This window comes from Glandiceps talaboti, chromosome 2 (assembly GCF_964340395.1).
Source record: "Glandiceps talaboti chromosome 2, keGlaTala1.1, whole genome shotgun sequence".
Classification (NCBI taxonomy): Eukaryota; Metazoa; Hemichordata; class Enteropneusta; family Spengelidae; genus Glandiceps; species Glandiceps talaboti.
The window spans coordinates 17,074,741-17,098,402 of record NC_135550.1 but is presented as its reverse complement, the minus strand read 5'-3'; the positions used below and the strand labels follow the sequence as shown (position 1 = coordinate 17,098,402).

Sequence of the window (23,662 nt, the reverse complement as noted above, 5' to 3'; positions counted from 1 at the left end):
AATAAACTTTTTAATTTATTTCTTTGCAATGTCTTTGTCATAAAGATAAAGAGTACAGTGTATCTTGATAATGCAAATAAAAAAAAGGCTTCAAAATAATTTGATGGCAAAATGTCAAAATGGTTCATCTGTAATTTAAAAACTAAACGTGTCCCTTTTCTATTTTTAGAACTCAAGCCTTCAAAAGGCAAACATTTCAAATCAACAGTGATATGAAATTATAACATGCAATTATATTTATTTGACTCCAACAACAGAAATGAATGCAAATTACATTTTTGAGACTCACAAGCAAGACTATATTATGTCCATTACATTGTATATACACCACTGCCATGTGTGTAATCCATTTTCTACTCGCAACGATATACTGTAAAATCTAAATACAATTCATTTCTCATCCTCATCATATAAAGGCAAGACGAGGGCACTGTCTGCTAGCTGGTTTTCAGAATGTGCACACACTGGGCGAGGAAACTGTCAAGTAGCCATTTTTCAAAATGTGTTCACAACAGATATGTAAACCTTTCCTAAACATTAAACTTGTTAATATAGAGGCTGGAGCATGGCTGTATACGGTAATGCTACCTCCATGGCTGAGTAACATTTGGTATAACATGTAACATCTGAGTAGATTATAGATATCTTTATTCATGCTTAAACTCAATAAGCTTCACAAACAACGCAAGGTGTTGAAGGGTTGGCTTCTTTCTATTGACAACCGCCATGATCAGGTGGATGTCACATTATATTAATCTCACTTCTGATTGGTTGAAAATCAGCATAATATTAAGTTATTAACAAACTATCAACAAACAAAGTGTATACTTGACCTAACAAAATAAATAACTTGCAGTATCAAATTTGGTAATAGCTGGCAATTCTGTACATTTATGTATTTTTTTTATTGACTTCAATTCTCACTGCCTTCAAATAATGAACTTGAACAACTTGTACTTGTGATCATTTTTAGCGTTGAGACCATAATATTTTTGTGTAGTGCACAGTATTGTATATAGTTTATTTGAGTATGTTATTCTGATTTTAAGTCTGAAAAAGTTTGTTTGTTTAAAACTTGGTTATGATAACAATGAAATAAAAAATAAAATTGTGACTAATTTTTCTCAAAATCTACACACAAAGTGCAGTTTTTACTGTTATGAAATAAATGGTTGACATAAATTATGATTTCCTTGTTTGGTTAAAATGTGTATGTTGCTATAAACCTTTTGGTCTGTGTTGCTCACTGCTCTACTGCAGATTCACTAAACGTTCTCACATTTTCCCTGTCATGCATAACTATATTTAGTTTTACTAAGTAAACAATATACTAGTTTAGTGTCAAACCATTACTGAAAGTACTTGTCTCTGACTGGCAAGAAATTATACTACCAGAAGTAAGTTCTACTGTGCACTAGTTGTGATTCAATAATTGACATAATGTACCATGTACAGTTGTCTTTTTGCATCTGATGTAGTACCTCAAAACATAGTTTGGTGGAGGGTCTATGCTCAAAACTATCTATCAGTACTGGTGTCTCTGTGGGGGTGTTCCTTCCAACTGATTTCATCTTGGAACAAACTTGTGAATGAATTCAAGCATGTTGTCTCTGGAAATCTTCTTTGGATCAGTATTTCCTGGATGAACAGGATGAATTTTGACACCATCGACCCATGCCCAGTGGTATCTGTTTTGTCTACAAAATCTGACAAAGAATAAGATACCTTTCAATAGAATGATTTGATAGGGTAAAACATACAATGGGGGAAATAAATGGAGAAAATAAGACTTTGCAATACAGTTTCCTTATATTCATATTACACATTCAGTGTAACACGCATCATTCCCACTTTGCAATGAATAAAACAGGTAAACTTAACATATCACTGCACCATTTGCGAGGGGCCTATGTAAAGTTAGAAATCTCTTTATGACTATGAGAATAATTGTGAAATCTCCCCCGGGTTTAGTGTTGGTGCAAAGGAAACTGAAGTGCCTGCAGTGGTTAAAACATGCATTGTTCAGTTGTGTCAAACTCAATGACACTCTTAGTTTATCATCCAGTAAATCAAGATACTGTAAACACTGGCAGCCCCCAAAAATGTACACTGCAGGGTCATGGAAGTGATCAGAAATGCCACCCTACTGTGAGTACCATTAAACCAATGTCACATCCATTCAATATCTTATATCAACATATTGCAACAAAAGTTTTAGTTGGTGTCTATCTTGGTTAGGGACCGGACAGAATTTACGGCAGAGGGGGGGCCTGGGGAGAAATTGGGGGGGCCATGAAAAAAATGGGAGGCTTGAAGGGGGGGCCATGAAACTTCTCATGGTTTGAAAGGGGGGGGGGCACGAAATATTTTGTCATTGAAAAAAATTAATATGTTAGAAAATTTAGCATTGCATGAGATAGCACTTGATATCGCCTTTAATATTGAATGTCTACACTTTCATTTATGTATTAAAATGGAAGTGTGTACGTTTGTATATACCTATTTAGTGAAGCATAAACACACTACTCAAGATTAATTTGATACACCCTGAATTACTCTTATATACTCAAAGTTGTTCACACACACACTTACACACACACATATGTATACATACATACATACATACATACATACATACATACATACATACATACAATGATGAATACAGAAATGCACCAAGAATAGAATATGCATGCATGCATACATACATACATACATACATACATACATTTTAGCACTGTGGAAACAGGTTCAGTGTGTAATTACCATCAAGGATACATATGTGTATATATATATGTAAGAACTTCAAGAGAGCAACAGAAGTCAGTGATTGAAAATAACACAGGTGATGAAAGTGAAGAGGAACTGTGTGACAGTGAAGAAGGAGATATTGTTTTAGAAGAAATTCGTAGTGATAGTGACACCGATACATCGAGTACTAGTGACAGTGACAGTGAGAGTGACAGCGAATCAAATGAGTCTAGCCATCAAAAAGACCAGGATGGCTCCCTTATTGTTCAAACTAGATCAGGTAGACTGGCTGGATCATGGAAACTTGCCTTTATATAAATTCAAGATTATGAATAAAGGGATTGTATTGCAAAAAGGCTATTCATCATTGACACTGCACTTCAAGCTTAATGTGAATGGTTTAGAAAACTGTGAGTAATACTCATCTGATCACTGTACAGTGTATTCAATACAATTCTGAATTTGCTGTCCCCATCATGAAGTCATAAATGCCTGACACTATAGGTTTAAATATGTATGGTTTTGGAACTGAAAGCATATTGATTACATCTAAGTATTCCACAACATTCTGAATTTCTTTGCCCTTTCATGAAGTCACAAATATCTTACATTTACATGTGTATTGGTAATGCATTTGGTGTAGGAAAGTGAAAGCTATATTTGTCAGACCTCAGTGTGCATAAAATCCTTAGTTTGCTAGCACTTCATGACATCACAAATGTCTGACATTAGATAGTTATTGTGTTATGAGTATAAATAGATATTTGAATACACTATGTAGGTGATGTGATGTCCTTAGATACTCCCCACAAATGTCCCCGCTACAGTTTTTCACAAATCAAGCATGTGAATGTGTGTTTACTCTGTGTCTGTGTTTTTGTGTATATATCAGTGAATGACAGTTAAAACCACCACATCAAATGCCTTGGTATTAAGTGGTGTCTAGTTGGGAAATAAACAAGATTATAGTATACCACATGTGTAAGATTACATGTATGATCAAAATGTTTTATTTTGTTTTGTTTTCTAAAAAACTTCCTCTACAACTACTAAGTTGTTTGGGCTGAAATAGTAACATAATAGTAGTACCAAAAGAAATATTACAGTTGTACTACAGTAACAAAAAAAATTGTACTCTTTTTAGTTATTGTAGGGGGCAGGATATTGTGCACTTTTTTTTTCTTTTCTTTTTTTTTTTTTTGGGGGGGGGCCATGAAATTTTTATACTTTTGAAAGGGGGGGCTGTGAAATTTTGGTCACAGTGGATGGGGGGGCCAGGAAAAAAACCAAGTCAGAGATAATTTCTCCCCAGGCCCCCCCCCTGCCGTAAATTCTGTCCGGTCCCTTAGCAGAAAGCTCAGTTTCCACTGCTTTATCATTTGAGCTAGAGACTTGATCATTTGTTAGTGCATATATACAGTACATGATTTGTACATACAACTTTACTTACTTGAAAGACGCTATTGAAGACTTGGGTATTTCAAATAAGGATTCCCTGGTGGCAGTGTTAAAAAAATATTTCTTGTTTTGTGACTTGCTGAGTGCCACTGTCCATGGCTCTGATAAGATAAATGTTAATAAATATGAGATTTTAACATGTGCATACATGCATAGTTAACACAGCCAGCAAACTGATTGGAATGAAATAATGACAATTATCTCATTTTAATATTTAAACCTATCCTTTGAAATAAATCATGTGAAATTGAGGGTGGTGACACGTCATGTCTATCCTTTTTGAATATCTTCTCTTGATTATAGTTTTGGGGTACCAAGAGCACACAGAAACTTCCCTCAATTGTAGATTGGGGTACCAAGAGCACACAAAAACTCCTGTAAAAACTCCTTTACTCCTTCCATAATCTCATATTACATGACACACATTGAAATTATTTTCAAAACCAGCAAAGTGCGATGTTTCCATACCTTGAGTAGTTTTCATGAAATACACACCAGTTGGTATCAGACATCTACTTCCTTTGCCAACGTAACACAGCCTTGGCATTTGTCCTGATCCCTTCACTCTCTTCACCTCAAGTCTGTCAAATAAGTACAAGAAAAGAGATTGACTCTAACACATTTCTTACTTGTCTGTGACTCTACAAGCTTGGTTGTCAGGTTATCATAGTACATGGGTGTGGTTATATCTCACTAAGTGTCAATGTATGGTGAGCAAGGTGATTCACAAAGTCAGAATCAGAATCAGAATCAATACGTTGAAGAAACCAATACTGGTTAGTAATCAACAGAAGAGGAGGGCGAAACAGTTAGTCACACTGCATGGATGCCTTAAAGATATCCACCAATCCAGATGTGACCAAATTATTCTCTAGTTTCTTCCAGTCTGTGATTGCTCTTGGGAAATATGAGTTCCTCTAAATTTCTGTATTTGAGTGCGGTATTTGAAAGCAGCTAGAGTTATTTGTCATGTACTTTTCCACACGGTTGCTATGTTGGTAGTCAGCAAAGTTCATGGGTTTGATTGTCTGCTTTGGTCTTCTTTGTGGTATGAGATATGTGTCATAATGTGTGGATGACTCACAATAGAAAAGGGGTTCGGAAAACAGCAGTAATAGAAATGACAATACAAGCAAGTAGTAGTATACACTGGGAACTCTGTTCTTATATATGCACGCGCGTTCCAACTTGTAACTGAAACTTACATCACACAAGAAATTTTGATTTGATCGTCTGCCTTATCGTCGGGCTGTGTGCTGATTGGTTGATTATGTATGACGTATGAATATATAATGAGTTCATTAGAAAGGGCAACAATGTTAACAACAACAACGTATAACACAAAATATGAATCAATAAATGTAATTCACGACATGATGTATAGCTGGTATTAGGCCCCAAGCAACTTTAAACAAGAATGTGTTAATCAGAAGCAACTGAAAATTGTACTATGGTAAACAGAATAACTACTGTAGTGACTTTAAAGACACTTACTGTTGAAAGACCTGCTCCAATTCCTCCATTTTATAGACTTGTTTTGTCCTTAGTGGTGCTATGTCTGGTTTACTTGGTTTAAACACTGCTTTGACAAACATGTCAGCCTTACTCATCCTGTGAAAATAATCATGGTTTATACAAATTAAACGTGAACACCACTTCAGGAAATGAAGTCATTTTCATGAAGTATGGGTCCTGGAGAGTCATTTCATGATTTTTACATCACCTACAATTACTTGTGATTTCAGAGAAACATCAAGTTGATCTTGTGCCTTTATAGGCTATCTTTGCTATGGGAGTCAGCAGAAATAACGTATTCAAGTCGCACACTGAATATTCATGAGAGCTGTTTAACAATGTTAGGGTATAGGCAGTATGGAATCAGAAATATTCCCTTTCCCAGAGTGGTATTCCCTTTAAGATGACCTTCTCTTGCTATGAACCTTACATTGGTATGAGGAGATGACCAAAACTTTGATAAATAAATTAGATTACTTAACAGTATAGTGTATATGTGTCAACTCACCTAATATGATAGAGTTCACATGTCATACCTTACATTATAGTGTTCATATCTGACATGGCAATTCATTTTAGATTACAGTGTTCATATTTCAACTCCCCTTACATTAATGTTCATATTTCAACTCACCTCACATTATAGTGTTCATATTTCAACTCACCTTACATTATTTTATAGTGTTCATATTTTAACTCACCTTACATTATAGTGTTCATATTTCAACTCACCTTACATTAGTGTTCATATTTCAACTCACCTTACATTACAGTGTTCATATTTCAACTCGCCTTACATTTATAGTGTTCATATTTCAACTCACCTTACATTATAGTGTTCATTCCTAAGATCTATCCCCCCAAGCCACATGACATCCAGTATATGAACACTCTCAATCTTCCTTTGACCTTTGCCCTGCAGAATAACATACAATGTAAAGAGCACTTGAAGGTAAAATAGTACCTATAAGCAGTAGTAAACACACTGACACACATAAAAGAGAAAAGCGTCACAAAAACAGCTGCGTTCACATTTAAATATAAGCTAGCTACGATTATTTGCTTTTTCTTCTTCTCATTCAATAAATGCAATTCTCAATGATGTTAACATCAATGTCTAAAATACAGTCGATATTGACAATCTTCTTCACAAACTGAGAATAAACTCAACAAATTTAACTGACATCTGCCTCTAATGTTTCAAAAGTAAAAAAAGTAACTTGACTTTGTCAGAGATAGAAGATAATTGGGCAATGACTGTACCTCTCCTTTCAATTCCTGTACAATCTCAGCTTCAAAGAGTGTATCTTTTGGCAGTTCTAACCTAATACTATCAATCAACTTCCTCCATTTACTGCTACTTTTACCATCCCATTTGTAAACGTGACTCCTCTGATTAAAAAAAAAAAGATGACAAATTGGTCAACCTGGATATGTAACATTGTTTTTACAAGTATATGTTAAGAAATCCTATTAAAGATGTATTTGCTGCAACGGGAACATTCTTTGAAACTGTTTACATATCATGACTTACTTGTAATATCATAACACAATTTTCTGTCCCATTTTTTCAAGCTTAGTATATTATCATGATAAGACCTTCTCGGAGATCTGTCTGTAGGTAAAACTACTAGAGACATGAAATTTGCACATATACTGCAAATAATGACCTCACTTCGTCTTGGTCATTATTTTCATGGCATATATGCAAATTTGACTTTCCAGGTATATATATTATAGGTATATCTACAAGCAGATCACCTCACAAGTCTCGTCAAACCCACAATTTTAACACTTATACACATACACAAACAAGTAATAACATTTATTATTATAAATGACTACTTACCCCAAGACTCAAAATAAAAACTCTTTCACCACTGGAGATCATACATCTGAAGTCATAGACACTTTTGATGGTCTGTTCTAGGTTCTCCCTGTCCAGGTCGACGGCCCTGGTATGGAAATAATCAAAGTTGCTTTCCTGCAATAAATACATGTATTATGGCTAGTAAAAGAACAAATGTGACTCTTCCTGATCATACACTACTTGAATGTCAAGATGATAACTAAAAACAATGATGATATAGATATATCACTATTAGCATGGCAAGAGAACAACTATTACCATGATTAGTACAAGTCTTGAATTCAACTTATCAAGTCCTCTTGTTTCCATCCCATAGCATGACATAATAAGATGGACTTTGCTATTTAAGTACTAATACATATTAATAAGTTGGCATCATTGCTATGGAAATACCAGTACTATTGATCACAGTCAAACCTCTAATGACTCACTACAGCAACACTACAATACATCTCCATCACAGAATACTAGATATATGTAATGTGATACACAGTCACACAAGTGAAATGTGTTGGTTTTTTTGGTGTGGTTTTTTTTTTGACAAACAGGTGCATGTTCACCAACATCCACTAGGGGTACAACTTTTGTGCATGCCTTGGATAGTGTATTGATACAATTTAGACTGCAAACTTGAACACACTGGATTAGGTCTCTAACAAGTTGTCTTTTCTAATGATACAGATACATTTCATTCACAATTTCAAGAATTAATATATTGTAATGATTATATGCTCTATCTTTTGACAACTAGGTAGACAAATGAACCTGTGAATGATTTCCACCTAAATTAAATGCCTTCAATTATAGAACAGAATTAACTTACATCAATAAGATCTCTAAATTTCTGCATTGGGTCCGGAATCTTTGGTGCTGATCGTGTATTTCCTGGTATCTGTTATCAAACAAAACATACATATATAGAGTAAACCTAGATATTTTCGCTACTAGAAATTTTGCAATTTAACAGTCTTCAGCTCAAAGACAAAGTTTTAGTTATTACAGGCTGGTATAATTGTGTTCATGTACAAGAAGCCATTTTAATCACTACATATTTGTATGTTTTTGTTTTCCAGCAAAGTATTTAAAGTGGAAATAAGCCTTAGTGAAATTTTCTAACAATATACATTACATGTATTGTAATATATACATGTGTTTAGCAAAACTATTCAAACTTTCAACCATAGCACAGTAGGTCGATATGTACTGAATACAAAATCAGTAAAAACAAAAACACCTGACAAAAGATTCTCCCTTCATAGCCAATACGTACATAAAGTGCCATTATCACAATCAAATACAATTTTTTTTTTTTTTTTTTTTTTTTTTTTTGCGATTTTGTTAGATGTCTGGGTTTTGATGAAAAAACAGTATTATGCTGCATAACTGTACGTCTTTTTACATCAGTTTGATGGTAACGAACTGGTGGTCAATGAGATAAAAACATAACTGGTCATTGGTAAACAGAATTCCCACAATATATGAATTATAGACAACTAAATGGTCAAAGTGAGTGCTATGTCATTTCACTTCTAAACTGAGAATCTTTCAAATGTCTAAAATAATATCAATAGTTACGTATTTTTTTAGTGCAACTTTAAATTAGTTGTTGTAGCAGTCTCAAATCAAGGAAGTAAACAGACTGTTATTGAAAGACACACTGGATGGACAATTGGAATATTATTACAATTATTATATTTATGTAATAAAATATCTGTGTGCTAAAGAAGCGTAATATTCTGTTCAAAGAAAAGTTCCTTTAATTTCAATTTGACCTTCATGTGCAAATATTGACATGATACTCAATAAGTTACCAATGATATTTAAAAATATACCCTAACAGTTTGGGATTTTGGTTTTCATATCTAACTTTGAAACATAACTGTATTATTTCATTACTATTAGTGCTGTACAAGACATCGTTCTGTGCTAGACATATACTTACACCCCACAGTCTTAGGCACTCTTTCCTCATATCTGCTTGGTTTGGATCAAACAGGGTAGTATTCTGGGCAAAGGCTTGAATCTTCTTCAGTGCCCTGGTCTGTACAATAGCAAGACTGAAATAGGACAGACATACTATCTTACAAATTTGAAAACACATTACATGTACCAAGTATGTATCGTATGTCTGTGTGATGACGTTGTTGATATGTTTGGAATTTAGGGAATGGATTTCTTACCTCTCATGTGAATTTTTGATGTATTCAAAGAAGTCAACATCTTCTTTCATCACACTCATAGGCACCACTTCAAGTATATCCATGTCGGTGTTTTTCAGTTCACACAGTCTGTCATTGATGGCAAACAAATAATCCCGTACCCCATGCCAGCCTGCTCTTAGGCCTTGGCAAACAACATACCTGAAGGAAAACAACATATGCCATGATCAACTTGATTTTCATGTCAAGTTAATAAATTAAACGAGACTAACGAAAAAGTGGAAGCCTGATTCCGATTCTGTAGAACTACCATGTAGCAGTTCAAGAGGTCACAAGCAACCTAGTAGGATCGAGGCTACGTACTGATAGTGAGGCAAAACATTTGTACATATATTATTATGTAGTAACCATGGTAACTATAAATTCTCAACAACATCAATGTTGTCAATATCAGTTGTCATTTTTTATATACTATAAAGCCTGTTCAAACTGGATGTGACAACTTTTAAGGTTCATGGAAAATTCCAGAAAAGCGGAAAGAGAAATCAAAATACAGTGTGGAATTATGGAAATTAGCAGAAACGTTTTTAAACAAATGTCCAGTCAAATACTAGATGTAGATATGTCTAAACTTACCTTTCTGAATTGGCTGGTCTGCTGGTAACTGGTTTAAACAAACACACCTTGTCAAATACTCTGTAACATAGATATATCAAACCAACACTGAAGGGTGTAAATAGATCAAAAGTTTTACAGACGAAGTTTCCACCTGTAAGAAATACATTGGATAATGTCACTCTTAAAATACATGAACTGAATGTCATTGTTATGAGATATTTGAACCACATCAGTTTTGCTATAAAACCACATTAAAAACTTCTTGGTATTCTGTCAAGTATCAACAAGGTTGGTTTCAGTTCTGGACCAAATATTTATTTGTTGACAATTAAATTATCGTGTGAACATAGAAGAATTTCACAAAAAAGCAATCACACAACATGGATATATACGAGTGTGCCTCTCATTGGTAATTTTCTGAAAAAGTAATTAATACAAAAATAGTGATATCTTTAACCTTATTTATGCATAGCCAACTTCTGTATTGATACACTTCGTTACAATGGTTGGCTGGTGTTAATTTATGAAGGACTCACTGAACAAGGGCTGATCAGAACCAATACTCTAGCGCCCTCAAGTGGCCAAAATCAAATATAGTCTAGATGAGTAATAGTTCATGTGAACAAAGGACGGGTGTACCTACCTTCTCTGAGGACATTCAATGCACATAAAAACTGACATAGTGTTAACTGCTTTGAAAGTATCTCTTGAATATTTTCCTGGCCTTCAACAGAAAACCCCTTGAAAGAAAACACATAGTAGTGAGAATAAATGTTACTGAGTACATCTTACCTTTTGGCAACACAATTACAAATATTGAACACAAAATAATAAGTACAAAAATGGCTGTAAACATACATGGATCCGGTGTTAGACCATCTTCATGGTTGTTGCTATTATTTGTTGATTTAAACTCTTTAGAGAATTTTTAGTCAGACACTACTTTTTACATCAAACCTAAGACCCTATACTGTTGTATCTAGGCTCAATGTCTAGCTTTCAAGTTGTCATACATGTCTGTTTCCTTTTTTTTTGGCCCTGCAAGAGTTCCACTAAAGAGACATTTTAGAACATTGGATGAGTACATTTATTTGCTCTATTATTGTATCAAAATCTATGTGTTTCTAGATTTTATTACTTATATATGTAGCATATAAACTTGAATGATTGCTTACCCCATCACCCATCACAAAATGGACACCTTTACCATCAGTATTTTCAAATACAAATCTCTGGAATTCCTCCAAGTTGTCACGTCTCATGATATCACCATCGCCTTGGAGACCACCCACACCTAAACCAGACATAGGAAGGTCTCAGTATAGTAATGTATACTGACTGTATGCAAGAAATTATAGTCTTTTCCAAAACTCCACTGGCTATGAGATGTAGGAATATGACTGACCCCATGCTATGTGACTGTGTGGCATACTTGGGGTATTCATACAAGTGGTGTTCTCTGAAGCCATACTTTCATGAGAGTAGCATGTGAAAGTGCAGAAGAAAACACTACAGGTGCAAATGTGCCTGAGTACCCACACTGGCACTCATGTGGCATGGGATTCTGCTACAACTAATATTACATATGTTTATCCAAAACAGCAAATTTTCGGAGAACTCATACTGTGTAATGGCGTGATTTTGTATACAAGGAACAGTCATATACTTATTTATGCAACATTTGCATACAGATTACAAAAATATTTTCAGTACACACTGCAGAGCAAAGACTACTACATGTAGTATGTGCATGCACCGGTGTAGGTAATCACTGGTATACACCTAATAATAGTTAAACTCATCGATCCATTTATTGAACTATCTCTCTGTCTATCTGTTTCATGCTTCCTTCCCCCTCCCTCTCCCTCCCTCACCTCTCTTCCTCCCTTCCCCTCCCTCCCATCTCTCATGTTATGCCTACAATTGACTGCTGCTTACCATAGTATGGTTCAAACATTTCAGCTGAGGCGGCAAAGAAGTCTTCCAGTTTAAAATCATTGGCGCCTTTCAGTGTAAATCCAAATCCTTTGGCATTCCAGTTCTTTTTCCATAGTACATACTCTGAAAAACCACCAGGTCCAGCACAGACATCAGCAAAGTATAGTAGCTCATTACCACTGATGGCTGGTTGCTAAGTCAAAACAGAGAGTCAGAGAAACAGACTTGTTACCACATAATAGAGGTAGTAGGAGTTGTTCTACTCACGATCCTATACCTATCAAGCGTTATTGAACAGTCAGTTACACAGGCTAGGACGGAACTTTTCACAGCATACAGCAAGGAACTGGATGGAGTCTTGATTCTTTTATTCCACCGTGTGTCCAAATTCAAATCCACTGAGCCTACAACAATATGTGATACCTCACTCACAGAGAGGTGACAACTGTATCACAATTTACCTAAAGTTTACAACTGTTCACACTTTATAGTTTCACAATTTCACGTATAAACTCCACATATTACAAATTTGAAATCAAATGTTACATCTACCCATAATACTCACGCCATTAGGTTTCTTTGGTTCTGTGAACATACGATCAAAGACATGGTCCATGTTGGCCATTTTCATGGCTGCACGGTTCAGGAATATTGCACCACGAATAGTTTCATAAGGATTGGATCTGGTCCTGGCTTGCCGCATTTCTTCAGGATCCAACTCATCAAATGCACTCTGGATAAGAAAACAGAATTTAACAATGACATATACGTGTAGTATGTAATGTTTACTAGACACAATCATTGACAAGCACAGATTAAGTACATTCATTGTCATTTAGTAATTCATTTCATTGATCAAGTTGGTGAATATTTTGTTTGTCAAAATTTATTACTCTTTAATAAACTGTATCAGATTCTATTTTCTGAAATGTGTCAATGCAGAGACACACACACATATATACATGTATATGCACACATACACCCACACACACAAATATATACAAACACGCATGCATGCACACATACATATGTATGTACTTACATACATACATAAATACATATATACATACACACACACACACACACACACACACACACAAACAAACACAAACACAAACAAAAACAACACACACACACACAGAGTAAATTTCATAAGAACACAGATAAAATACATTTAAATGTTGACACTCTACCTTGCTAGCCAGTAAAGTATTGATGATTGCTTGACTACAAAAGTGAGTTTCATCCTCAATGCGTAGCTTTCTCTGTAAAAGATGGCACAGATGTTTTTATGTTGTTACATTTTGTAATCAGTTCACAAAGTCATTGACAAATTCTTAGATGTTTGATACATATAATAAAGGTGACACATACCAGTCCTACCGGGGTATATCTCAATTTGAATGATGTGAGCAGCATAGCAATCTCGACTAAATTATATCAACATCTTCAAATCAGAACAATCTTTACAATTATCACCACTGAAACAACATTTTTTGATTTCCCTGGGAGTACATGTATGCTACACTAGACACAATGCGGTGTTCTCCCTAGTATAGGGAAAGCATGGCAGCACCGCCATGCTACATGTAGCCACCCTGGCCACCATGCACTGAATTGATAAATCTATCATACGTCCTACAAGCAAGCCATTTGTACAACTGTGTAAACCATAGTACATGTATGGTTAAATTTAGCAAAATGATTACTCAAAACCATAGTACATGTATGGTTTTGTACAGCAAAATGACACTAAACAAACGGTCATGACTGGGATTGAACTGTCTGTGTATACAGATAAAACTTGTCAATTTATTGGCGATTATAGCATGGAACCCAGGCTAGATTTAAATGACAACTTGTTAACAACTCACATGTCCTTGTTCCATACAATCTATAAGGTCATTGTATTCTGGTACAGGTTGATCACATGATGGCAGCCAGTCTACTTCCTCTATTGATGATGCCTACAGTAGAGATGATATGACTAAACAAGATTACACAAAAAAATGTTCTCCAATTTTAATTTGTCATTAAACTGCACCTTTCCATGTGATATATTACTGCTCAGGGGTCACATATGAATGGACGTTTTTAAACAGAATAATATTAATTTCCTTTCTAGACTTTCCATACAATGACGGACAGTTCTAATTGTACAATATGAAATGACAATGTCTGTATTTATTGTAAATATGGGGAATCTAAACTCAAATCTTGGACATGTAATCTTATATTATTGTTCAATGACATATGAATGCAACAGCGTACCTTCAATAAATAAATAAATCATATATTAATACATATATTACACAGGTAATCATATCTGTCGGCAATATGGGATTCTAAAAATCATAGTCTTGGCTTAATTATAATATCATTTAGGCCTCTATTTCTTGATAAAAAATGATTTTGATAAAATTTGGATATCTCCATACCTGTGCCTCATCTTCCCATTTCACATCTTCTCCACCTTCAAAACCCCTGACCTTTAACCCCAAACCTCTTCTTCCACGTTGTTTTGATGCCTCTACAATATCTGTTCTACCTTCTCCGTGTTTACCAAGACCAGTACCTTTCTTGTAGCCCATTTTTTGCTGAAAATACATTGATAAAGTTAGAATACTTATCATTGTTTTAATAAAATAAATCAACTTTTAATACTTTTCACCTTTTTGAAGAAGTCATTAGTATAATGTCACCTTTTCAAAGGGGAAAAAATAAAACTATATTCAGATCCATTATTCAAATCAATATAGAAAATATTCTTATTTGCCCATTCCAACATCCACTTCAAATCAAAATCTGGATCGTTTTTGTAATAATTTATTTACTTCTACATCCTTAGATTTGAAGGCTCATTTTTTTTTGGGGGGTACAGTTCAGTGAAACGATATCAAAACAGTTTCATATCTTTCACTAAGAATTGACATTCTATAGGAGAGAATATGTCATATTTCAGTTTTACTGAGGTTCACGTCATTTCACACTTACATGTATCATGAGAGGGCTTCCTAGATTTGGGAACGTGATGGCTATATTTGATTAAGATTCATTCATGGCAATACAAGAAGTAGTAAATAAACTGTGTGTGAAAGAACTTCAAGTGCATTACAGTAGTGTTTAGGCACATTTTGGTAGTCACTAGTACAACAGTATGGCAAGACTAACATGGAAATGAGTGGTAACTTCATGTCTGTCGTCAATACTCAATTACATGTATCCTGACCTTACGAATAGCACTCCTAGTGGCCAAACCATGAAATCTTTTATCACTGACTCAGATAACCAGAATGTGGTGTATTTCAAACTTAGCGCCGTTTGTATTTAACAGCATAGATTGCCATTGCAGTGAATACCAGGAATATATTGTTCTCACCATCATTTTGTATGCAAAGTCTGCATAGTTCTTATCTCCATCTCCTTGTTGCTTAGAAGCTGCTTCATTTGACTCCAGGGATGATGTGTATGTCTGCACAAGGTGTTTCTTGTATGCCCCTTTACTAGGACTGGTGAGTACTTTTTGTGGGACAGTGGGGTCGTCATTACCATCATACTCTGAAGAAAATCAAACTTAAATGTATAAGGCACTGGGACATCGGTAGTCAAGCAGTTATCTAGTGTGCCCCTTACCATTGTAGTCTGGGTTCAAACATGCCAGTACCAGCTGAATGTAAGGTGTCGAGTTTGATCCTAAAACAAAAGCAGGTTTTTCTTTGGTTTCCCCAGGTGCATTAACACTAGGGCAATACCACTGTCAACAACTCAATAAAGAAATAGTTGTGTGCAATTGAAAATTGAAATGGTAAAGACTACAACAGCCTGGTGTTAGTGCTGAGCTCCATGTAGCCTGGTGTTAACATATGGCTGATCTAAGCATTAACCCTTTCAGTTGCAAACACATGCTGGTAAGGTGTAAGTTCAAAGCCAGTGTTAGCACTGAGCTAGTCTGGTGTCAACACTACACCATAAACCATTTCAGATACTAGCACATAGTATTGGTGAGGTGTTAATGCCAGCCCAGTGTTGGCACTAAGCTAGCTTGGTGTTAAAATAGGGCTGGTGTAGGCATAAACCCTCCCAGTTGCACACATATACTGGTGAGGTGTAAGTGCCAGCTGAACATTAGCACTGAGCTAGTCTGGTGTTAACATATGGCTGGTGTAGGCAATTGCAAACACATACATGTACTGGTTAGATATAAGTGCCAGGTGAATGCTAGCACAGAATGAGACTAATGCTAGCTCAGTCATAGAATTGATTTGTATATCTTAGTTTGTACGTTTCCAAGGGTAGTTTTGACACCTAGAAAACTTCATATACATGTACCGGTAAGCATTTTATGTTGACTCACCATTGTTAGAACTATCTTCTGAGTCTTCTCCACTCACTATTTCCAGTTCCTCATTTTCACTTGATTCTAAAATCAATTAATAAATACATGGTTGAACTAATGATTATAATACCAGTCCAAAAACAAAATGATGAAATAATTTTATCACAGTTTTTTCTTTAGTTTCTACACTTTCCTCTAATGGGATTAGAGGACTCTGGTACATGTAATTGACTAGCAACAAAATGAGTCCAACCCTGCAAACACATTTTTCTAATTTATACAAAATAAATTACACCATGCACAAGCCAAGTTGAACACAAAAAATTATAGGATTTATACCCTTGTATATGGCGGCATTGCGTGTCTATGTCATGCCAACGCACGTCTACATCACTGAGTCAAAATGTTCAAAATTGTCATTACTTTCCCCAATTTTTCTTTGATATTACTGGCGCTGGTATAATCATGTTACTCTCCAATATTTTTCTCAATTCACCCGGAAAATACTCACGACCTAAGGATTTGACTCGACTCGTCTAGTGACTCGTAGTGACAAGTCCCCTTAGGTCACTCATATTTTTCTTCGCTATATTGGGGAATAATATCTAAATATCTGGGCTTTGAAATTGTTCCAAACTATCAAGTTTAATGCGCACACACACGCACACACACACACACACACACACACACACACACACACACACACACACACACACACACACACACACACACAATCAATCACACAATCTCTCTCACACACACACACATACTTGATATATGTGAATATTACTGATATCTACTGGTATGTTATTCCAAAATTTTGATCCTGCAATTGTCCTATCCCACATTGTACGGAATATTTGACCATTCCCGATACTTTGTCTAGTTGTGTATGAATAATTAATTGATCAGTCAGCATACATACCATCACTGTCTCCATATGTCAGTTCTTGTGACTGGAAATTAGCATAGGAAGCACTTGAAGATGAAGCATCTTGTTTTACGAATGTTGATCCATAATCAAATCGTCTCTGTGGCGCTGAAAGACAGATGTACACGTGTATGTGTTCAGTGAAGATCGAAAGTACAACAAAAAAACTTCAGAAAGTGAAGACAGAGTTGTTATCAAATTCATCTTTAATAAATTTACATCCTCTGCCATACCAAGTGTACATCTAGTGAGTACTTTGACTCAACATGGTAACCCATTTGTTGTATGTACATCATGGAACTGGTCACTCGCAACTATATTTAACAAAATCCCACCATTTTTGCAACGCTTTATATAATTTATACAAAACAAAACATGCCAAAACAATGTGTTGTGTTGCATGTTTGTAGCACAGTAGACAGACTGTATACAATAGATATGCATTACAAGCAAGATAGGGAGTTGGAAATGCAGCACAGTGGACAGACTGTTCAAAATACATTTGTATAAAGCGAGCTTGGGAGTCAGAGTTAATGTTTGGTTAGGGAGAGAAATAAGGTTTAGACTTCCTGGATATATATTATAGAAAGTAGACTTAGAGTCTAATCTTTAAGTCTAATACAAATTACTTATGCATTCGTGCCTGCAGTGTTCTGTACATTCCTAGTTAAAGGCCCTGTTCAGATTAGGTTAAGGTACAAAAGACAGTTGTCTAGCAGCCCTAAAAGTTGGTCCAAAACAAAAGAACAATCCTAATGTATAATTACATATGTACCGGTGATTACTTGCACCTGTGTGTGCACATACTAATAGTATTTGCACTGCAGTAAAAACCTGCATGCAAATAATACGCAAATGAGGATGGGATCGTTAGTTGTTCATGAAAGCGTGTGATCATGCAGGATAATTTTTATGGAAATTTGCTTTTTCGGGAAAACATATGTAATAACAGAACCCCATTCCACATGAATGTTGGCAAGTGTTCGGTCTTTGCATTTGTGCCTGCAGTGTTGTCTGCGGCAATACTTGCACAAGCGTAGTGAGTGTGTAAATAACCTTAAGTATGCTACACTTGCACTCACACTTCATGGGGTGCTGTTATGGCTCCACAATAAGATAGCTCTAATGTGGGAACCTGGGAGTGAAACATTGGCCTTTAAAGAATAGAAGAATACTTGCATGAACTTCTTTGTCTTTATCTATTATTACATGGGGTTTTTTTTGTATAATGTAAGAGTTATTACTTGCAACATGGGTTCTGTCATGTAATATTTTGTATCGTCAACAAAACAGACGTGAGTATAATTACAAGCTGTAATGTTGTATTAGGTGTATTTGTTGCAGTTACATTACAATGAAATTACTTATATTTGATAGTTTTGAAGTGTATATCAAATGTTTATTAAAGTAGCCATATAGATGAGAATGAGAAATGGGGATAGCATTTTTTTTATTTCGGATTTAATTCATCAAACAACTTTTGTACTAACTACTAATATAACTGCTTTTCGATTTGAAAAATCAATGAAATAACTTTATCTTTGTTTTGTTTGCAAATCACTTCCTGTACATACAACAAACTTTTTTACACATTTCTCTTTTTTTTTCGTTGCTATTTATTGAGTTACAAATACAGACTAAATGGGTCTGTGTTTTGTTTGTTTGAGTAGAAAAACACAGTAAAGTTATTTTATTCCCGAAATACCCAATTCTCATCCATATGGCCCCTTAATTCTGATGTAAGCTAGGACATGTATTAAATCACAGACCATACACGACTGAGTCGTGTTGGTTCTATGCAATCAACATGCAAGAGACAAATGAAAGGTTTTCTGTTGAAAACGAATCGAAACAAACAAACAAATGCACTGGCACTGGTCGAGAAAGCGTGCACAGTCGTCGAGCGAGGTACACACGTCTCTAATATCTTTGTGTCCCAACATGCGTTTCATGATATCAACATCAAAACAAATACGTGCATTACAAACAATACAGTATCTGCAGTTTCCATTGTGTCACTATGTATAAACGTGCGTTTTACTGTAATACTAATAGTAATAGCCTTAGGTTGACCAGCGAAAGGAAAGCTATAGCCAGCTAGCTGCTTTATCCCATGACATTCGCTTACCACTGGCACTAGGTATCTCATGTTTCCGCCTTTTCCGCTCTTGTTCAGAAGCGTTACTGCTCCCCCGCTTTGAACTCCCGATATTCATAGTATCCGGTGGCTTTGAAACATGCACTAGTTTGCAGTCAGTCTCGGAAAATACATGCGAATGGCATTGCGCTTACGTGGTCAGCCATCTTGTTTTGTGATACAGCGCCCTCATATAGCATAAGGTCAATTCAATTCTCATGATTCTTGGAATTGGCTAGTAAGTAGTTGACGTCATGAGTATTGTGAAAACAAGGTGATCTATACTTTCACTTTCTACCACAAACAAGCTGCAGAAAATAATTCCCATCGATGCATGTGAACGAAATAAAAGTAACATTGAGGGAAATATAACAGATCTCAGACCACTATCTGGTCTGAGAACAGATATAGGAAAACGTGAGACTATGGTAATATGCCTTCCAAGTAAGACCCTGCCCATAGCAACAGCAGAATGACTACCTTCTAAAAAGGCAGACGAAAGTGATGGGTAGTCAAGTGAGTGAATAAGCATACCTAGCAACAAAGACAATGTCCATAGCAACACTAGCACACTTAGAACAGGTTCACAACTGAAAATAAAGTCTTATGTAGCAGCACACATGTTTATGAGTTGACTGACAGTAACATTGTGCTGGTTAGCAAGATTGTTGATAGTTTCATTGTGATGATTAACATGATTGTGGAGAGTTTCATTGATGGTTAACAAGTTTGCAGACACTTCCATTGTGTCAAAACTGTCCTAGGCCTGTAATAAATGAAATTGAGACCCCAAAGTGTCCAGTTAACTAGAATTGAGGCCATGTTGAAACAATGGGGACAAGACGAAGAGGAGTATTAAACCCTAGGTAATTTGTCATCCTAATATAAAAACTTGTTCGGGATGAAATTGTACGAAAAGTTATTAATGTTCTTACAATGGCATTCCATTTGTTTTATAGAAATTACATGTTTACAGCATTATATAGTAAGTCAATGTAAAGCTTAGACTTTACACATAGGCTTATAAGAGATAGATGTGTTTATGAATAAATGGAGTAAAATTGTAAAATGCTATCTTTATTGGCCCATGCTTTGGCTTTATAATATTAGTCATCGGAGCTTGGGGTCAGTTTGACACCCTTTGAATTGATATCGCTCCCCACTGCGACCAATCAGCCTCAGCGCATACATTCAAAGTTCAATAACGGATTTATGCTTATATCAGTACAACACTGCAAGCGGATAGTAGACGAGAGCAAGCATAGTCACATAGACATAGACACATGAAAATAATTCCACTATTCAAGACATACTATAGAAATTACTACTCGAATAAACTTACCACCAGATACTAGTATGTTAATAGCAAAATCTTATACTTTCAGGTGTATAGAGGCAACATGATTCAACTTTATTTATTTATTTATTTATTTATTTATTTATTTATTTATTTATTTACTCAAATATTATTTACTTTAGACATGGTTGCTACAAATTTATTTTCACTTGTGCACATACTATACTAGTAAAATTAATCTTCAATTTGTTGGAGGTGGTACAGTTCTTGGCATTACTATTAAAATAACTTTAGCGAAAATAATATAGTTTCGTTTCTGTTTCAAGGAATCATGGGCGCGCGAGTGTGGGCGGGAGACAATGCCATGAGTGAAAGCGAGGCTGTACTTAACATTTTGTAACTTAAATTATAACAGCTACGTGGCAAACCTTAAACGTCAAACCAAAGACAACTGTGTCTTGAAAACAATATTTCAGACACCTCTTCAGTCAACGTTACTTTTCAGGGAGATAAATTCAGTATTCATCTACCAGACTGAGTCTACATTATCGTGATTGAGATACTTCAAGGTATGTAGTTTTGCACTGTGAATTTAACCTAATAATTCGTATTTTACATCCATATCAAAATCGACATTGGTGGACATTCGATTCTGTTCATCGGACAGTAGTAAACTTTTAAATTCTGTTCATCGGACCATCAGACGGATCTTTGAAATGGTTATGTAAATGTTAGGGACACTTTTAATTAAGCATAGAAGTTGGGACATATTTAAAATGCAGTACTGTAAGACCTAAAAAAATGACTTTCGTTTCGGTTTCCCGACCCCACCTAGTTTTTTTCACTGCCGACCCTATAACCTAGATTTAATCACTGCCGATCGTAAACTTTTTTTAAAAACCTTTTCGAGAAAAAAATAATAAAATCGAGAAATAGTAGTGGATACGGAAACTGAACTCAGGACCAATAAGAGCACTGCCTCCTTTCAGTGTGGTGCTCTTGCCGCTCAAGTAAAATCGGGTCACGTGATACCAAAAAACCTATTGACCAAATTTGACTCTGCATTTACACAAGTCACACCAGTGTGCGATTGGTATTTGTCCACATTGTGATTATAGATAAAATAATAAGGGATGGCCAGGTTGTGTACATCTAAGGGCTTTGATTTTAAGTTAGCGATTTTGAGTTTAACTATTTCTTACTGATATTTGAAAAATATGGCGAATCTTTAATGAGTGAATGTCATCTCCGACAAACAAAACTGACAATTTTGGCAAAAATTGATTTTGAATATGACAAATGAAATCGGTATATAACTTGGCCACTTGATGTCACGGATTGTTTTTTCATATAAAACGTGACAAATTTTGAATTTCTGGCACCTTGTAAAATGTTGGAGTCGTCTTTCATGAAATTTATGTAAAAATGGCAGAAAACATTGGCATTGTTCGTGTAATTCATACTCATGACAAATAATTATTTCGTAGTTGCGACGAATGAATATAGGGTAAGCGATGAGGTTCACATGTGCATGCCATCCTAGTCCTGCTTGCACACGGAGTAATTCGGGACTAGATTATGACAATTGTCCCTCCTACCTGTTTAGAGTCAAGTCAGTAATATAGACTCGTGCACCGTCGTGTATATTTGTATATATCACCATGGAGGTCCTTCTACCCACAGACAAGTAAGAAGACTTCTTACTTGTCTGTGTTCTACCACAGTCGATTCACTAATAAAAGCTTCACTTGGTTCTGTGTTCCAGGAAAGAAATATGGGAGGAGCACAAACTGTATCCACTACCTCGGCGGAAAATAACTATGAGATTATAAACACATTGGGAGCAGGTGCCTATGGAACCGTCTATAAAGTGAAGGAGAATAGGAGTGGCCGGCTGTATGCCATGAAGAAAATAGATATTAAATACAGTAAGAGTAGTATGCGTGAGGTAGAGGTGTTGATGAATTTACCCTCACATAACCATGTTGTCGATATTGAAGGATACTTTGAGGATGAACATTCCATCAATATTGTCTTGGAGTTATGCAAGACTGATCTAAATAGCTTCCTTACAACTGAAAATGCTGATGACAATCGGGACCTACAGTTTATGGTCCAGTTAGCTGACGCTATCCAGTTTCTGCATGGACAAGATGTTATCCACCGGGATCTAAAGTTGGAGAACGTGTTGGTGAAGTACCAAGGTGGTGTGCCAATCATAAAGGTCACAGATTTTGGTCTGGCTAGATTTGCTGAGCTACCTTATGATTTATCTGCTGTAATGTCATCTGGAGACAGCCTTGGTGTAGAATATTACTTCCAAACTACTGCCGGTACTGCACTGTTCATGGCCCCCGAAATGTTCCAACCAGGCAAAAAGCATACACGAAGAAAGTTGATGTCTTCTCCTTGGGTGTTATCTTTTTAGCCATGCTGGAGAAAAAGATAATTAACATCGGAAAGAATTATCTCTGTGCCCTTCACTATAATGGTAATCTCATTGGCCAAGTGTTGTACAGCAACCCCAATGATATCCGACAACTGGATCATTCAGTTAATGTTGCTGGTGACATCAGAAGCTTGGTTGATGAAATGCTGCTTGCAGACCACCATTACCGTCCATCTGCTGCAGATGTCTTCCATAGATTATAG

The 23,662-nt window shown here is 35.7% G+C and overlaps 2 protein-coding genes across 2 annotated transcripts; one reads left to right on the top strand and one right to left on the bottom strand.

Annotated features, from left to right (window-relative positions):
* Positions 1–58: 58 nt before the first annotated feature.
* Positions 59–19,873, bottom strand: LOC144448189 (cap-specific mRNA (nucleoside-2'-O-)-methyltransferase 1-like). Its single transcript, XM_078138346.1, has 22 exons — positions 19,705–19,873; positions 17,571–17,684; positions 16,664–16,729; positions 15,689–15,867; positions 14,748–14,906; positions 14,184–14,276; positions 13,503–13,574; positions 12,875–13,042; positions 12,310–12,502; positions 11,547–11,665; positions 11,015–11,111; positions 10,390–10,522; positions 9,775–9,954; positions 9,537–9,651; positions 8,418–8,486; positions 7,574–7,708; positions 6,988–7,116; positions 6,549–6,640; positions 5,704–5,820; positions 4,678–4,790; positions 4,202–4,310; positions 59–1,706 (listed from the first exon to the last, which is right to left on the bottom strand). Exons 1-22 carry the CDS (start codon positions 19,790–19,792, stop codon positions 1,568–1,570), a joined length of 2,679 nt encoding a protein of 892 aa, XP_077994472.1. The 5' UTR covers positions 19,793–19,873; the 3' UTR covers positions 59–1,567.
* A 3,040-nt stretch (positions 19,874–22,913) lies between these two features.
* LOC144444859 (uncharacterized) lies at positions 22,914–23,662 on the top strand. The gene is made up of 2 exons (XM_078134414.1): positions 22,914–23,343; positions 23,439–23,662. The coding sequence occupies exons 1-2, from the start codon at positions 22,914–22,916 to the stop codon at positions 23,660–23,662; spliced, it is 654 nt and encodes a 217-aa protein (XP_077990540.1).

What these genes read in the sequence shown, in the direction of transcription:
- LOC144444859 (XM_078134414.1), top strand. Translation starts at nt 22,914, where the DNA reads ATGAAGAAAATAGATATTAAATACAGTAAGAGTAGTATGCGTGAGGTA. An exon ending in TTACTTCCAAACTACTGCCG is followed by an intron (nt 23,344 to 23,438) that starts GTACTGCACTGT and finishes TTATCTTTTTAG; the next exon opens with CCATGCTGGAGAAAAAGATA.
- LOC144448189 (XM_078138346.1), bottom strand. Translation starts at nt 19,792, where the DNA reads ATGAATATCGGGAGTTCAAAGCGGGGGAGCAGTAACGCTTCTGAACAA. An exon ending in AACCAAAGAAACCTAATGGC is followed by an intron (nt 12,503 to 12,874) that starts GTGAGTATTATG and finishes GTTTTGACTTAG; the next exon opens with CAACCAGCCATCAGTGGTAA. An exon ending in AGACCAGCCAATTCAGAAAG is followed by an intron (nt 9,955 to 10,389) that starts GTAAGTTTAGAC and finishes GTTTTCCTTCAG; the next exon opens with GTATGTTGTTTGCCAAGGCC.